Genomic DNA, 18,741 nt, shown 5'->3' with positions numbered 1-18,741 from the left:
ATGTGTAGGTGCCCTGAGGATAAATAGTACTTTGAAATTTGAGTAAAATCCACTCAGCGATTAATTTGAAGGGCAAACACATGTCTTTGGATGTGCAAGCACCTAAGTTTCACTACCTGTAATGACAACTCACAAAGTCAATTCACCGGATTTAAAACAAAATAGAATATAAAATTTTATTGAATCAATACCAAAAAAGAATTTGATCTACATATTACTTTAACCAAAAACTCGAGCTAAAAAATTAACTCAAGTGATCACCCCAATAAATTTCGTATGCACTTGGCAAGGTACAATTATTAGAACATTACTCACTATATTTTCCCTGTGCTGTACTCTACATCCTTGTGACTACTTTTTAACAACCAATTTGTGCTTCTTAATCCCTTCACCTTTTTCACCCAGCCTCCCAAACCCCTCCCCTCTGGCAACCATCAAAATGTTCTTTGTATCTAAGAGTCTGTTTGTTTTATTTGTTCATTTATTGTGTTCTTTAGAGTTTGTATATAAGTGAAATCCTACGGTATTTGTCTTTCTCTTTCTGACTTACTTCACTCAGCACAATACCCTCTAGGTCCACCCATGCTGTTGCAGATGGTAAGTTCATTCTTTTTTATGGCCGAGTCATAATCCATTGCATATATCACATTCCTTTATCCACTTGTCTATTGATAGGCACACGTGGGTTGTCACCATCTCTTGGCTATTGTAAATAATGCTTCAATAAACACAGGAATGCATGTGCCTTTTTGAATTGGTGTTTTGGGTTTCTTTGGATAAATATAATAATATAATATAATATAATATAATATTGTACATCAATTGTAATTAAAAAATTTTAAATATTCAAAAGAGAAAAAATGAATTTAAGAAAGAGAAGTAAATACATAAAAAAAGAAATGAGAAAAAATCCTAAAGAAAATACTGTAAATGAGCAAAAGAAGCAGCACAAACCAAGAAGAAGAAGAAAAAAAGAAACAAAAGAGAAGCAAAGAGAGGCTCTCTCTACAGCAAAAAGAAGTCAGGATGTGGAGATTTAGACGGAGCTAGCAAATGTTGATCACAATCTGCAGTCCATCTGAGCCAGTCTTCAGATTACTATCATCTCCTATTAGCTCCCACAGAAAAACTAATTAGTTAGCTCTTTATCTTTAAAACATCCATCCTCCCAACGACTGGGATGGCCAGGAAGGTAAGGCATTGGTTACCAAGACCCTGCAATCCAGTTCCCACCTCGGCCACAGTTCTAGGAACTATTGCTGTGTTTATAGAACAGAGGGTGCAGCCCACACAGCCAAATCCAGTCTACACACTTGATTCATATAGCCCACAGCCCATTTTTCAAATTGTTGAATAAGGTGCCAACACTTAAAAAGAAAAAAACAAACAAACACGAAGTATTCACATAAAAATCTTGATTTCCAGGGGGGAAAACTGAGTGAGGCAGTAAGAGCAGGCCCACACCCCCACCTGACAGAGCTGGGCTGCAGCAGGTGGCAGCCGACCTCTTCAGATGGGGCATGTGCCCTCTGGTTTGCCACAGGTTTGTCTATAGTGAGACCTCCTCATTCTATACTGCCCACCCACCCCTGCCACAGGTATGTCTGACTGTGGCTCCTGATGGAGCTGATCCATCCAACAAGCAAGCCTAGCAGCTATAGGGCATCCTGAGACTAATGACCTCCCACACCCACAGCGAGTCCCCATCCTCTCCCAGGGCACACCCTGGAATACTGACCTCACCCAGAGCTGCTTCCTTCCACGCATGTTCAACTCCAATATTCCGGAGCTGGCCATGACCTCTCCCATGGCCTTATTCCCACTATTTTCTCTGTGACCATCCATCCCTTGCTGGAACTCCCTTCTTTCTCTACCTAAATAGCATCCTAAATACTTGTTTATCAGAAAATTCAGATGACTCATACCCTGTTGCCCTGCTCTCCTCTATTCTGTAGGTGGAATCAGTGCCTACAACCCTACAGGCCTCTCTCTGTCCTAGGCCTGTAGGGTTGAGGACTCTAGAGAAAATAAAATAAAAAATAAAAAGAAGGGTGGCAACACTGGAAATTCACACCAACCCTGGCAATGCTTCTTAGCTCCCTCTCCACCTTCACCACCCCAGAGGCACCCATGTTCAGCCTCCACGTCCTTTCCCAGTAGACTGCCCTGTCTCATCTTTCATTGAAAAACCTAAAGCCACCAGGCTTGATCCTTATTTATCCGCATGCATCCTTTCTCTCGCTCCTCAAATTCTGAGGGTGGTACCCAGTCATGTGAACTGAGAACTCAACTGTTATCCTTAACCCTGAAACCACCAGGCTGTCCATTCCCAATCCTGTCAGCCACCAAAGCCTGGTCCTGGTTGCCTCTGAAATATTCTCCATCTCCAATCTTGTTCCCCTCACATCCATCCACAGCTGCCACCAAGCTGAGCTCTCCAATTTCAAGCCTGACAAGATACTCCTGGACTCACACTCTGTTGATGACACACTTCCACCTACAAAATAAAGGTTACTCTCCTTTACCTGGCATTCACGGCTGCCTGTCCCTGGACACCCTCTCCTGAAACCCCAGGCCTGCGACAGCACTTTGCTGTGTTGTGCCCCCTGCCCTTTACCTCCAGGAAGCCACGCAGCCAGCTCCACAACCCAGGCCTCATCACAATTTGCTCAGGTGTCTGGTGCCATCACTGAACTCTGGCACCTAAAGGCAGGGACTGTCACTCACCTTTGCACGCCCTTTACCTAAGAACACAGCAGGCCTTCGATGCATGTTAGCTTCATGAAGATCTCAAGGCCACCAGAGTGGATCTGCCAGATTACCACATGGCATGAAAGAGCATCAGCTTTTGGAGTCTGACACACCCAGCCAGGTCATTTCCCACCTGAGTGACCTTAGTAAAGAGCTTGGCCTCCGCTTTCTCATCTAAAATAGGATTTTAAAAAGCCCTCCCATACAAGGCTATCGTGAGGACCAAACAAATTCTGTTTAAGTGCCCGTGGTCCATCTGGAATACCCAGCAGTCACTGCAGACCTACTATTTGGTTTTTTCAAAATGGTACTTTAGAGTTCATTCCACTCCTCCAAGGGCAGGGCAGGGCAGGTTATCCAGTGTGTGGGCAGCTCAGGCCCAAGGCTTCAGAAACACTTCCTGCCTTTTGGCCATTTTACTCCTCATTAACACCTCTACTGAGAGGCCAGAGGGAGAGGAGCCCTCCTTCTGTCAACATGACTAATGGTGTGTTATCTTTCCCAGCTACTGTTGACCCTCTGCCAGCAGGACAGGCTGACTCAGCCAGCAGCACCCCTCCCTCTCAGGTGGACAGCAAACAAATGTAATATGCCTAGGGGAGCCAGCTCTATGTCTGTGACCACACACAGTCCCTCCACCCATCGGGGAATGAGGCGCCAGGCTCAGACTGAACTAGACTGAAGCTGTACTGCTGGCATCATCAGACCCTCAGAATAACTCATTACACCAAGGCACAATGAGAAATATTTGAGGGTTGATGCATCTAAACTACTTCACAAAAAGTTGATTTGTTTCATGCAACAGGCACTTTTAAAGCATTTCCTATGAATAAGACCCCAAATTCCCTAATATCTGAAACAGAGACATAAAGTAAATCCTTGATGACAAACTGAGGAACAGATGCACAGTTAAGTTGCACCCTAATAAACAGCAGAAGAGACGTGAGCTGCACAGGGCTGGAGGAGCACAGAGACTTGGCTGTGACTGGATCTGGGAGGGCTTCACAGAGGCGGCGTCATCTGCTCTGGAGAAGAGCATTACCAGCAGAGCACACAGCACTGACAAAGCCCAGAGGTCTGTAATACATGAGACCACTAAGTCATAGATGTTTAACTATTAAAAAGTACATTAGAGAGTACATCAGAATTTAACAATTTAGAAAATAAGTATATATGGCAAATTCATCTTTATAATACCTTATTTGTTTGTTTTTCTTCTCTCAAAAAATTTCTCCCGCACATGATAAGAACAAAATCTAGGGAGAATGTGTACCTGTATGTACAAGCTTTTTTAAAAAAAGAAAACTTTGAAACAGAAATTATTCCTACTATAGGCTTTTCCTGAGCAGATGGTCCCTGTGGTTTTGGCAGAAGACAAGAGGGTTAAACTAGAGAGAGACTTCACAACTATCTACTACTCGCTGATGGGAGAGAAGGTGTTGCAAGAACCAAGCAGGCTCACACTGTCTGCCTCTCTTCCTTTTTCTTGTAGCAGACACTGCACCCCACACCCATTCCCAACCTCTTTATTCCTATTACACGCCTTCCTTGCCTACCTGCCTCCCACTATAAAGAAAAGAAGAAGAAGAAAAAGACTGGGCTGGCCCTGGGACTCCACGCTTTTCCTCGGGATGCCCCCTGTGAGGAGCAGCAGCAGGAGAGAGGCCCAGCAAGTCCCACAGAAGTCCCAGCAGTGCCCAGCATGCCAGCCTGCTAACCCTAACCACCTTCCCTCAGGCTTCCTGATAGGGGAGGTCACTAAATACCTCCTTCATGTAAGGAAGGCAGTTTAGGTTGAAATGTTTGTTATTTGCAGTCAAGAATATCCCAAATATGTACACTCCTCTTTTTTCTCCAAGGCAGAATCCTCTCTCCCTAAGGGGAAACTAACATGAACTGAAACCACAGAAGTTACTGGACACTGCTCTTGGGCCAAACTTACTTCGAATCTAAACCTGAAAACTGAAATAAAACTTTTTAGAACATACAAATTTTCAAAGACCACATAAACTGCACATTACACACAATAACCCTCTGATATATTTACAAGACGTATTTACACACATTTTCTTTTTAAACAGTAAGTTACTAAAGATGGTAAGATGAGCAAGGTAGAAGAGTAGGGGCCGAATAGCTTTTCTCCTGGCCTCTGTATTACTTCAGTGAACCATTAGTTACCAAAGATACAGTCATGTGTTAACACTTTCCGCATCCTTCCTTTATTTCATTTTAGAGAGGATGCTTCCCACAACCTGGTTATGTGCCCTGATCGGGAATCAAACCCACCACCTCTTGGTGTACAGGACGATGCTCTAACCAACTGAGCCACATTGGCCAGGGCTGCTCTTGCCATTTTAGAATGAAGTTCTGTTAAGAATCAGGTATGGGGATAACCATAACATGATACTAGGTGAGGTAAATCTATTGTAAAACGCATATATTTTCAATTAACTTAATCTTCTTAGCATTCATTTGCAGTGGTATTGGCATATGTATAGTTCCAGAAAGTACATTAGAACCTCTTTAGAATACTGACCTTTACAGTCAAGACTAATGACTGCCTCATCAGCTAATTCCTCGATATCATGCTTTGAGAGCAGAGACAAACAGTGTAATAGCTGAACAATTAAAAGGAGAATTATAATGGGGGTACTGCTATGATAAAACCAGTGCTTGTTATATTGAGTAAGACTTCTCTCCTTTCCCCAAACAGATGTACTTTCAAAAGTGCAAGGATACAGCTATAAGTTACTTTCTAAAGGTAAAAAACGCAACACCAAAGAATGGGTACCACTAATCTTCTTTGAAAGCCTATGCCTGAATGAGCACAAGAATATTTGGTGACCTAATTCTTAAAATGATATTTCAGCTCAGTACTCTTTTTCTTAAAAATGCAAAAATAACCCAGGAGTCATAGGTGTCTCCCTGTTCCCTTTCACAGAACAGACACAACTCCTGGCTCATCAGGTGGCTTTTGGTGTGGACAACACAGTCTCCCCAAGTCTGACCTTGAGGAAAGAAGGCCCCACCTATGGCTAGGAGAAATGCCTCTTGACCCCCAGCTCTGCTGTGTGACCTTAGCAAATTGATTCATCTCAGTGTCCCAGCAGTGTCCTCAATGGTAAAATAAAGCTTTCTATGTAAAATAAAGCTATGGTTGTGGTAAGGGTTAAATGAACTAATCATGGGGAGTATTTACAACAGTGCAAGGCATATTGCTCAAAAAATGTTTGCTGTCTGTACTGTAATTATCATTGCCCAGGTTTCCTCTCCTAAGTCCCAGGTCTCATAAAAACTTTCACCATGCCCCAACTCAGGTACTTGCCAGTTCCTACACTGTTTTTTCCCTTTCCCAGTCTCCCCCAACCCAGTCAATGGCTCTGCCATCTCCCCGGTTATTAAAACCAAAAGCCTACACCCCCACACATCAGCAGGTCTTTACCCTATGTCATTACCCACTGCTACTACCCTAGTCTACATCACTGTCAGCTCTGCTCTGGAACCTTTCCACAAAAAGCCACCTCTCTCCAGGTCTCACACTCCTTCTCCTCCTCCCTACAGACTGACTGCTAACCAGCAGGCAGAGTGAGCTTGTAAGGCATAAATCAGATATCTTATGGGCTTACCACCCCCTCCCCCTTACTTCAACTGACAAAACAAAATCCACACTCCTCACAGGGTGGCCAAACCCTGTAGGTGAGCCCCACCAAACTCCAGAAGGACAAGGAAAGACATCTGCTTTGCTAGACAGAACTATTCCTAAAGCCCAGCCAGCACTCATATATGTACATGTGAATGTGAGGGACAGGGAATAAGGAAGGAGATCTATCCCGAGTCCCCATTCAGGAAGCCTGGCACCAACAGTGAGTCAGGCAGCCAACTATTCAGCAGGAGAGGAGAAATGTGTACCCTCTGATCCTAATGTACTCCTTGAGAAGCCACCTTAGTCTGCCATTAACCCACAGGGATTCTTATCATCCGTCCCCAAACCAAGTTTCCCAAAATACAGTCTCTCAGCCCAGTGATAATTTCAAGCAATCACCTCTGATTTGTTTGAGTTAATTTAACAAGGAGACAAGTCCTAGCCAAGCGCTCATTTAACCTCACTTCTGAAGGCTGGGAAAATGCAACAGACACAGGGGGAATAATTCAGTGTTCAAAGGGTGTGTGTGTGTGTGTGTGTGTGTGTGTGTATGTGTTAACCAAAGAAAATCTGCTGATCTTTTTCCCTTAATTGGCTCTAGGAATCAACAACTGACCACAGGAGGTTAATTATTTGGAACAGTTTCTCCTTATTATCTAATCCTTGATTATAATGATTAAGCCTAGACTTGTGGTTCTACTAACCCTCACCCAGCAACCTCACAGAGCACGTGCACAAGTGACAGTCTCCTAAGGTTAGTGTTGTGGCACTGAGTCATAAAAATCCCGTAATATCAGCATCCAAAGAGGTCAGAATTCAAAGGGACCTTGAATGTCACTGACACCATCCCATCATCACTCAGATAAGGAAACTGAGACTCAAGAGATTATGTGATTTGCCCAAGGTCACAATGCTAGTGTTGGACAGAACAAGGACAAGAACCCGGGGTGGACTTCACTCCAGCATGATGCCACCCACACACACAAGGACTACAGCAAGGCAGCTCTTCCTGGAGTCATCTTCAAGCTCTCACTGATAGGTCTGGCTCAAACCCATTTCTAAGTCCGCTCCCCAACAGGGCTGAAAACTTCCCCAAGAATGCTGCTCAAATACATACTAAACGTCCGCCCTGTGCCAACCACCCTGTTAAGCAGCAGGAATGCAAAGAAGAAAAGCTTTAAGGAACTCGCTTTGAAGGGGGACAGAGATAATTACAAAGAGGTAGGAGTAGTGTGTCCCCCAGAGACCAGAGAGGAGGTAAGGGAAGACCTCCCAGAGGAATGATGTCACCTAAGCTGGGTCCCATGGGATCAAGAACAATGAGCCAGGCAAAGAAGTGAAGAAAGAGTAGTTGACCGTAGACAGAGGAAGAAAAATGAAGACTCAGAAGCACGAAACGATATGTCAGTAACTAAGGGCAGCTAATTGTTGCAGAAACACAAGGTTCAAGTTGGAAAGAGATGGGAGATAAGGTGGAAGGGATAGAGGACAGAAATGCTGGCAGGCTGTATCCTGCAGGTGTCAGAAGCAGGAAGTCACACCAGCATATTTGTGTCTTAGAAAGATCACTCTGACCAAGTACTGAGAAACGGTTTGAAGGAGACAAGAATGAAGGAGCTTGGGCCTCTACCACAAAACAGTCAAAATGCTAAAAACAATGATGAAATTGTAAAGGGTACACTCTACATAACGGCCACTGTTCCCAGCATTTACACATATTAACTCATTTAATCTTCATACACCTTTATTAGGTAGGGACTATTATTACCTTCTTTTTACAGATGAGCAAACTGAGGCACAGTGAGGCTGAGTTACTACATGTCAAAGGTGTCACAATCTCCTAACCATTATACATACTTTCTCTTTAAGCAAAAGTCTTGGGCCTGAACTGACACTTCAGTAGAAGGGACAGAGAGAGGAGCTGATCCACACAATCATCACACCAAGTTAATTAATGCCCAAGCATCATGTCCCCCACATCCTGCACACTGTCCTACCCTTCTGCTCCAGAAATAGAACCAAGTCAACCCACAGTGAGGGTGCCTGCTCCGTAACACACTGTATCGCCTCAAAGCTCCCTGCCTGCAGTGCCTGCCCTCCCCTGCCCAGCCCATCTGAAAACCAGAGTACTGCTTTCCTGACACCCCAGAGAGGCCACTCCAAGCTCCACAGCAACTCTTGGTTTGCAGACCCATACTGGATACAACAGGAATTCTATGAAGCTAAACTCCTCTCCTCAACCGGAGGAAATGTCACTTTTTAAAAATTCTTTGAATTCTTTTAAGCATCCAACACAGAGTAAAAAAACAAGCAGATGTCACGGTCCAGAGGGCCCAGCGCCAGGCCGGCTGCACTAACAGCATGAGCCTCAGGGTCTCAGCATCTCCTCAATCAAGTCAAGGACCTTCCAAATCAGGTCAAGCAGCCAGAGCCCAGGTCACACCCTCGGACGGACGTTCAGAAACTACTCTCTGGCCTTCACAACTGTTGGCTGGACTTGAGCTCCTAATTTCCACCTCCAGTCAGCTGGCAGCCCCTCCTGATGACCTTTCCCCCAGAAGTGGGTGTGTTCTGTGGAAAGAAAGGTGACAAGAGTGGTCAGGGGGAGACAGAACCCAGGAATCAGTTTGGTGTGACACCTCCTTCCACCCACAAAATGACAAATCCATTCCTTTTGGAAACAGAAATGCCAAATTTCTTCCAATTGAGTCCATTTCTCTGTAATCTAGAAGTTACAGCCCAGATAAGGAAATTCTTCAAAATAATGATAATATTGTTTTAAATATTCTACAACTGGCATCATACATCTTACTTCTAGGAGATAAAGTATTTTACATTACACACACACACACACACACACCATTAGATTTCTAAAATACCACATGCAATAGTAATTACCATTTCTGTCTACTAAATAACACCCAAGCGAAAGTAGATGGACATCCAGAAGTTTCTTCTTGCATTACTCATCATCCCTCATAACTATCACATGAAGTAAAGGACAAGCATTTCTAGCTTTGAGTTCCGGGTAGAGTCCTAAAATAAGCAAACTTTCCCTGAGCAGAGAGAAGCCTGTAGTGCATACGAGATTCTCACCAAAAGAGCCCAATGCTTCTATTCACAGCACGGCCAAGATCATGGTTGGGATTTTTTGTCATTATGGCTAAGAAATGTTTACATTGCTATTTCTGACCCTATGGCATAAATATCAGCTACACTTTACCCATAAAATTTCAAGTCTGTAGTAAAAGGTCCTTTTTAAGGAAATCCCAAGTACAGTACCTACTTATCATAGTACAGAAACTGCAAATTCTGGCAGTGAGGACAATGAGCTGGAAGGTTGTGGGGAGGGGTTGAGGTTCCCTTCTCCCTAAAAGCCCTAGGAAGAAGGGAGGGGAACTGCGGAAGCAGGTTCATTTTGCTAGTTTACCAGCATGACTCGACTCTGTCAACTCTAGAAAAGTTTTATTAAGTGAATAGTTTCACTTTTTCTCAAAATAAAACTATTGAGCTATTTATTTTGAAAGACATGCCAGCAACAAGCTGACTTCAAGATACTCTAGAATAATAAAAATGCTCCAAGTGTTAGTCTTTTAAAGCATCAGCAGAGGCTGATAAAACTGAAGTTCATGATAGAGTACATACACAGCACACAATCATGTTACTCAGAAAAAGAGAACCCACAGGCTTGCATTTTTATAAACTTCAAGACACATTATCGGAAATGACAAACTTTCCCATCCATAGCACATCTGGCTGTCCATCACCCCGCGCAACCCCGGCCGAGCCAATGCCTACATCGAAAACTTCCCATGTCTTAGCTAGCAATTCACACTCTGAATGCAGACACACTCCATAATCAAGAAAAACATATCCACAAAAAGGAGGTAAATGTCCCCCAAGGATTGATGAGGTGCCTCGCATGGTCAGCACAGCATGGAAGGTGGCACAGCAGAAAGAGCACTGGACCAGATGTTAACATCTTGGGCAAAACCATCCCCTCTGTTCATCTCTCAGGTTCCTTTTCCTTCCCGATGGCTGGACCTCCGCAACAGGCTCCTGACAGGCTCCCTGACTCCACACCTTACCGTGCCCCGGAACTATATTTCTAAAGCAGAGGTCTAACTATACTGCCCCTCTGCCTACAGAACAGGGTTCATCTCCTGAGCAAAATTCCCAACCACAAAGACACCCCTCATTCTAGCCACCTGGAAAGGGCTGGTTTCGGCAACGACGACATGCCTTTTCCCTCTTTTCAGTCTAGTGTGAATGTCACCACCTCTAAAGCCTTCCCTCGGCTCCCAGGAGAATGTGAGATGCCTCAGAGCTGTCACTGGAGTCACACTGGCACGCCTCCTTGCTCCCAGGTGAGCTCCCAGGTCATGAATGTGGAGCTGGAATCAAATGCTCACTCCAGAACGGACCTGGACCAAGTTTATTTTTTGTCTTTACTTACAGTTTACATTCAGTATTATTTGTATTAGTTTCAGGTGTACAGCATCATGGTTATACAATCATATATCATATACTTTACAAAGGGTTCCCCCTGGTATTTCCAGTACTCAACTGGCATCATACATAGTTATTACAATATTATTGACTATATTTCCTGTGCTATACTTGACCAATTTTCTTAAATAAGCCTCTTGAGTAAGTTTCTTAAATAAATCTCAGTTTCTGCATTTGCAAAAGTGAAATTATAATGGCTAACATGAGTTGTTATTCAGTTTAAGGGAAATAATTTATGTAGAGCATTTAATACAATGTTTGAAGCTCAGTAAAATCTCAACAAGTGATGGCTATTACAATTATTATTCATATGTAGCAGATACTCATTAAATGTTTCTTAATTAAAGAGACTCTAAGTTTACAACTTCTCTAGGTCTGTTTCTTCACCTGTAAAGTGTAGGGAGAAGGAGAGGGGAGGGGGCAGGAGTGGAAGAGAAGAGAAAGGGGGGTTGTACCAACACATAAAAGAACCAGAACACAATTAAGTGCTAAACAGTGTAATAACAACAGTATACTTGAGAAATGAGAGCTGTTCCCTGACTTGAGAAATGTGTGGATCGCCACTATAAATGCAAAGTACTCTCTTAGTCTCCCTTCCACCTAAGCTTTGCCTTCAATTATTTTTATTACAATGTTATTTAAGTATGACCAAATATAAAACTAGGTATGTCCTCCCTATGCTCAGCTCTTATAAAACCATAAGATGAAGCAATTTAAAAATCTGGTAAAAATCAATAAAAGGTGACTCAACATTAATTTAACATGACAGATGATGGTGATGCAATTTTACAGACACGCTTGGCTGCTCACAGTGTATTAAATACAACAACACCTCGGAGCACGTTCATTACATTCCACATGCCTGCACCACCGTGGGCCCCCGGGCCCCCTCAGCTAGTCATCACTCTTCTCTAATGACTGCTATGAAACCTTTGCTCATGTGACTTCCAGCCACCATCCGACCCAAACACGTGATTTCCGCAGCAAGTCCACATCTGTTCGTTCCCCCTTTGCTACAGGCAATCAAAGGAATGCTCAATCAAACATAGGATCTGAAACCTTAGGGTACTACTCATCTGTAGTGACACAGATATTACAGAATCTATGATCTTTAAAATTATTACTTAAAAGGCGATTTGAAATTTAATTCTGGTTTTAAAAGATAATTTACAAACTCCCAGAAAAAAAAAGTCTTCAACCTCCAGTTTAAGAAAAAAATGTCTTATAATGAAAGTGTCTTGCCATAGTATCCAGAAAGATCTTAGACATCTTAGACCTAACGCTGAGTGCTTTGCATGCCTTCTCTCTTAAACCCCGGGAGAACCTATAAAGTGGGCACTACTCTCACATGAGGAAACCAAGGCTTGAAGAAAGCATCCAGGTGGCGGAGCTGCATATGAACTGGTGGCAGCAGCCTGCTCTCTGCTCCTCACCACAAGCCCTGAGAGCCTCGGCGGGAGGGGACCAGCAATGGGCAGCAGGAATCCAGGGGAAAGCAACAGGTGGAAGAGCTGGAAAGACGGCATTTTGAAGAGAAAAATGACAGGACTTAGTGACAAGATGAAAGGAGAGCAGGTAAGTCCATGAACTTGTAGAGACAGGAAGAATGGTGGTCCCATCCTTTAAAAATGAAACCAGTGGGAAAAGCAGCCAGGTCAGGAGACAAGGTATGGTGGATTTAAGACAAAGGGGCTATTCCAAGTGGGGATAGTTACGCTCTTAACAGATCACAGCTGGAGTTGTTCAAGTCACATTCATAAAAAGTATTTCAAAAATATAAGAAGATCAAAAGTCTCCTGTGTGGCTCAGTGTTTGAGCGTGGACCCACGAACCAAGAGGTCACTAGTTCAATTCCTGGTCAGGGCACATGCCCGGGGTTGCAGGCTTAATTCCCAGTAGGGGCCATGCAGGAGACAGCCGACTGATGTTTCTCTCACATCAATGTTTCTATCTCTCTATCCCTCTCTCTGAAAAATCAATAAAAGCATATTTTTAAAAATGTCTCCAGCTCAGAAGAGGTAGAGAACTAAGACTGGCAAGACAAGACCACTGAATTCCGACTAACATTTTGTCATTACTAATTTCATTAGACTAGTGTACAGTAGAAATCAGGCTGTAGAAGGGGAATTACAACGGCTAAGAAATAAGGGCAGCCTACCCATGACAACATATATGGACTCATTCATGCAACAGCATGTGAGTACACACTATGAACCACAGATACTATCCTATGTCCAGCCACGAACTTACATTTCTGCCCTCGTGGAGCTTATGTTCTAGTTGGGGAGATAGACAAAGAAAAAGTAAGCAAGTATGTACAGTCTCGAGTTAGGTTATGATAGGTGTTCTAAGGGCTAGGAAAAAATTAAGCAGGATATGAGAAAGGAGATGGGAAGGGGCAGGTGTTTGAAATAATGTCATCTGGCAACCATGGAAAGAACTCTAGCTGAACTCTAAAAGGAGGCGCCAAGATGAAACCAGTTTTTATGTTATAAAGGCTTGAAAGCATTCACTCAAAATTCTGCTGCCTATTAGACTAGGTACATGTACTGGTGCTAGAGAGATGACAGTAAAACACACATATTTGAAGGTATTCGAGAATCAGTGCACACTGAGGCGGGGGGGGGGGGGGGGGGGAGGGGGGATGATGTCAAACACACAAAGGAAGTACAGAGGGGTCCAGAGAAAGACAAAACAATGTCACTACCACACGATCTTAACTTCTGAAGCCGCTTCCAACTTGAATATTTTCTGAGTGTATCAGAAAAACATAGATGCTGGAGTGGTGATATGTTTTAGGGAAGAGCAAGAAGAAGAGGAGGAAGATTTGTATCAGACTCAGCCACATTCATTCCAACAGATGGACAGCTGTTTATTAAGCAGTACCTACTGGGTGCTGGGCTCTGTGCTCACAAGGGTAAGCAAAAACATGTGGGCACCTCAAGGAGGTTCAAGTCTGACTGTCTCTGTTAATACACATCCCAAAGGGATCAAGCTTCGGGGAGGTGGAGAGAAGTAGGTGGATGGGAAAGGTGAGGCCATCATCCAACTGGGCTAGGCCAAAGATGAGTGTTCTCAACCTTCCCTACAGAAGAGTCTTGCGATCACCAGGGGGAACCACTGCTGAGGACGGCTGGTGCAGGTTCAGCAAAGGTTCCATGAGATCAGTAACCATCAAGTTTGATAACTGTGGTGCCTGCTCCACCCCACAGTTACATCTGTCTCCCCACAAAGCTGTGAACAGTTCGTAGGAACCATATCTTTATTAATCTCTGTGTTCCCAGCCACTAAGAGATAATGAAGGGTCAATAAATGACTGAGGCCCAGGTTTAGTGACATGGGTAAAGCAGGAGGGGCTAGATCAGCCATGGGCAAACTACGGCCCGTTTGAAATGAATAAAACTATTGAAAAAAAAGACCGTACCCTTTTATGTAATGATGTTTACTTTGAATTTATATTAGTTCACACAAACACTCCATCCATGCTTTTGTTCCGGCCCTCCGGTCCAGTTTAAGAACCCATTGTGGCCCTCGAGTCAAAAAGTTTGCCCACCCCTGGGCTAGATAAATGAAAGTCTGATGGGTGGATTCCTGCAAGGCTGATATAGTTGGTGGACACATGTACAGGAGGATGACTAGCAACTCTGTATCTAACCAGCTAGATAAACCTGAAAAAGTCATTTCAATTCTGAGTCTCAATTTGTAAAATGAGGGGGTTGGAGGAGCAAACCAGGGTTGGCGGACCTTTCAGTGGAGAGGAGATGCCTTTCAATAAGCTGAAGTCTGGAGAGTGTGTGTATCTCTGCTGTTGAGGTAGGGAGTGCAGGATTTCCCTTTGTGCTTTCAAACAGAGAGAGCATACAGCCGGATGGCCACCACCGCAAGGACCTTGGAGGTCTGTCAGAAAGAGAGGCCCCCCGGTGATGCGGCAGTTAAGGAGACAGAGGTTGGGGGAGGGGGCAGGGACCGCAGTGAGCCCTGCTGATGAGTCATCCAGGTCTCAGAGGTAAAAGATCAGATGGCCCAAGGAAAGACTTGAACTCAGAATGAGAGTATCTGGCTTGTACACCCCAGGCACCCAGACATACAATAAGTCAAGGAGAAATAGATTTTACACCACCTAAAAACTATAAAACTAGTTTAAGAGCTGTAATAGAGAGAATTACCCGTAAGCAAGACCATCTTGAGCCTTTGAAAAGCATGTTTATATACTGTTTTTACAGAGTTCTATCAGACTGCATTTTGAGTTTCTCAGAAGTTTCCATTTAGGATCAGTAGAAATACCTGACATTTCCAAAACCCATAATTCCCATACCAAGCTGAAATCCCCGACATTTCAGGAAAACCCACAACCTTTGCAGCAGGGAATGAAAAGCCAATCTAGTCCAAGGAAATTTCCCAGTTTTGCGAAAGAAAACGAACAAACAAAAACACCACAAAGAGCACCAAAACATTTCTAGCTGAACAGATTTTCACTCCTACTTTAATAACTTTATTCTGAAGCCCTTGAAAAGTATCAAATTACATATGCTATATTTCTGGCGATGAAACACTTAAAATTTACTACAACTTAAGGCAGTAAGTGAGCTAATGACTTCTACATCAAATTTCAGAAAGCTAGAGGCCAGACAAAAGCATGTGTTTGAAAGAGCCTGCAAAATAATAAATGCCTGAGGGAACTGGATGGCTCTTGGGCTTCTAAGCTAAATAAAGCTGGGGGGGGGCGGGGGGCGCTTTGCAAAGATCCTAGCGAGGATAATCCCTGTGATTACACAGCGCAAAGCCTCCAATCAATTCTACGCCAACCAAGGGAAAATTAATCCAAGAAGAATAACACTTGAAATATTGAGAAAACACACACACACACACACACACACACACACACACAGTTCTGCTTTTTCAAACACTCTGTCAGCGCTGGAGACCATATCGGGTCATTCTAACAAGCCAGAAGATTCCACTAGCGAGTTGTGTCTGTGACAAGGTCTTGGCTTTGTGTTAACTAAGGGACAAGCAAGTTATCAGCGTCCCAGCGCTCAGGCCTTCGGGTGCTCTCCCGGCTCCCAGGGGCCTTCCTACTTCCTGCACACCTTTGAGTGATTGCACTCTGACTTCCTGCATTGCACATCCCTGGAATTGGGGTGCCTTCCTCCTGAAGGGTGACTCTAGCCAAGTTCCCGAGGCAAGCTCGGAGGTTAAAAGTTTGCAGTCCGACCCTCCATTAAGGCACCATCCGCCACAGCATGCTGATGAATTTATGTAAGCAACTCTGAAGGTAACGCATCGCTGCTGGGGCACAAGTCAGGAGGCTGAGCGCGGCTGCAGCGAGGGGCTGAGGCTCTGCTGACGCTCGCTCGCCGCGGCTGCTGCCACACGACAGGTCCACGCAGGCAGGTCCGAGAGGCGAGCACCTGGGCACCTGCCCGCAGCTCTCCCGGCGCCGCTCTCCTCCTGCCCCCGTCCCCGACCCCGACCCCTAAACCTCCTGGGGCCAAGGTAGGCCAGCCAAGCTACAGCTCTTCCAAGCACGATACGCGACGATAAGGCCCGAGCACATTCCTCTCGCAAGATGCCGAGATAAAGAGGCTCAGGAGCGCGCTGTCCACTTTCGCCAGCACCTGCCCTCGCCAAGGGGGAGGCACTCCCCGGGCCGGTGGTCGGGAGATGCGGGGCGAGGGGGACGTCCCGGCCCGGGGAGCGGGATGCCGTGCTCGGTCCTTCCAGCAGGAAACAGCCCGAGCCACCTGGCGCCTCACCTGCCCGGGCAAAGGTGCCAGGTGTTCGTTAGTACCTGGACGTGTGTGTATCTAAACTCATCAGAATGTTGTCCCCGAGCCGCACAAGCTCTAGGGACTAGGAAGACATCAGGTCGCTCTGTATAAAATGAAAGGAAACTTTTGTGGGGGCTGGCGGAGGGGGGTACACGGAAAAGAAGCAGGTGAATGCAGGTGGAGGTAGTTCCTGAGGGACCTGCCGGCCGGGTCCGGAGGTGGGAAGGGGGACCAGAGGAGGGAGAGGAGGCGGCGAGGCTGGCCCCGCTCGGCCGCGCTCCCCCGGGCGACGCTCAGGTGAGGCCGGACACTCACCTCGGGCAGCTCGCGGAGCTGGTTGGCGTCCAGCAAGAGCTCCTCCAGGCTGCGGGCGTAGCGGTAGATCTCCTCGGGGACGTAGACCAGCGAGCAGTGGCGCTTGTCGATGGTCTCCACATGACGGTTGCACCGCCACAGGGGGATGCAGTGGAACATCGCCGCCCCGCCGCCGGGTCCCGAGCCGCGGACACCCGGGCTCCGAGCCCGCTCCGCCCGGCGGCTCCGCTCCGCCCGCTGCCCTCTCCGCGCTCGTTGGCCCCCGTGCTCTCTGGCTCCTCGCGCGAACCTTCGCGGCCTGAAACGCTCCCAGGAACCTCGGGCGGGAGCCACAGCCCCGTCCCAGCGCCCCCGCCCGCCAGCCGGTGCGTCCCCTCCCACCCTCCAGTCTCGCCGCCGCCACCGCCGCGCAGAGCTTCCTACTCGCCGCCTCCGCGCGACGGAGCATGCGCGCCAGTGGGCGCGCGCCCAGGGCGTTTCCCCGCCCGGGGATGCTCCGCGCCGGGTTTTCCCGGCGACCGGATCCGGGGAGGGTCGTGGGACCTGCGGACCCCGCGCTCAGGGTCCCCCCGCCCCTACTTGGACCCGGACTTGGGGAGCATCGAGCCCCCTGAGGAAGCCAGGCTGCACAGGAGACTAGTGCAAAGATGAGGCGGGGGAGAGGCAGCCCGAGCGGAGCAGAACAACTTTGATTTTTAGTTTTACTTAACTCGCTCTCCTCTTCCCGAGCGCTCCCCTTCCCCAAAACAACTTTCTCTTCCGGGGTCAGGCAGGACCGTCCCGAAGCGCACCGTGCGCCCCGAGTCCGGGGTGCGGCGCGGTTGTGCGGGGTCTCCGCCGCCCTGACTGCTGCTTTCTTAGCCACGTGTGCGCTCGCTGTGCACAGAAGCCCCAGCGTGTGCGTCCTGCGCGGAACCGGAGCCCTTGCCTTGCCTTCTGGCCCGCGGGCACCGCCTGCAGGCTGTGTAACCTGGGAGCACATCTTCAGTAGTCATTGTTCACAGACATAGTAAAAGGAAATCCCCATGCCCCCAAAGGCAGAGGAGGGAGAGTCCGCGGGATTCTCATAGGTGCGTGCACCCCATCAGGAGCCCAAATGTCCAAGTGAGCTGGCAAAGGTGAGTTTCTGAGCCTGTTCTGCCTGGCCAGATGTTTAGTCCCCGGCGACTGGCCTGGACTGGTGTAGAGAGACAAGCGGGGGAGGTGGTGCAGGTCGCGTGGGGACTGCCTGGGGACCATCCTCCTGGCTCCTGTTGTCTGCACCGACACCCAATCCCTTGCAAAAGGTCATTTGCAACCCAAGAAGGAGTAGCTGGGAGAACCCCGGACAGGACAGATAGTAATAACTATTCTTTTGACCCAGATTCATACCCAAGGACAAGGGCCAGAACCCTGAATTGCCCCCTCTGCTCCTTTAACTCTTTGTATCGCACTCACTATCTGGGAATCACCAAACAGGCTCCTTCCTAGAGGGTTGCCCACCAGGTCAAAGCCAATCACATTGATAGATGTGTAACTCCTCTTCCAGCTGCCCCCTAGTCCTCACACTTTTTCCCCTTGGAGTGTACTCAAACACCAGATTCCACCTGTGGCCTCCGCCACCCCCACTGCCCGCCTCCAGCTGCTAAAGATAAAATCTAGAGCCACAGAATCTGCACTTCTGCAGAAGTCTGAAAGTGGAGCATGCTCAGTGGCCAAAGTAAACGTTGGTCTGAAACAAGTTTTTGCAGGGCATAGGTGGCCTCACAGACT

At 46.6% G+C, this 18,741-nt stretch overlaps 1 protein-coding gene across 1 annotated transcript in view; it reads right to left on the bottom strand.

Moving 5' to 3' along the window:
* Positions 1–17,262, bottom strand: part of LRRC1 (leucine rich repeat containing 1) — a 125,714-nt gene extending 108,452 nt beyond the window's left edge. Inside the window, exon 1 of the mRNA XM_081094941.1 lies at positions 16,990–17,262. Within this exon, the coding sequence (XP_080951067.1) occupies positions 16,990–17,148 (159 nt within the window). The 5' untranslated portion in view covers positions 17,149–17,262. The remainder of the gene's footprint in view (positions 1–16,989) is intronic.
* Positions 17,263–18,741: the final 1,479 nt, after the last annotated feature.

Source organism: Myotis nattereri (assembly GCF_964212035.1).
Source record: "Myotis nattereri genome assembly, chromosome: 6".
NCBI lineage: Eukaryota > Metazoa > Chordata > Mammalia > Chiroptera > Vespertilionidae > Myotis > Myotis nattereri.
This window is presented reverse-complemented; position numbering and strand designations above follow the sequence as displayed.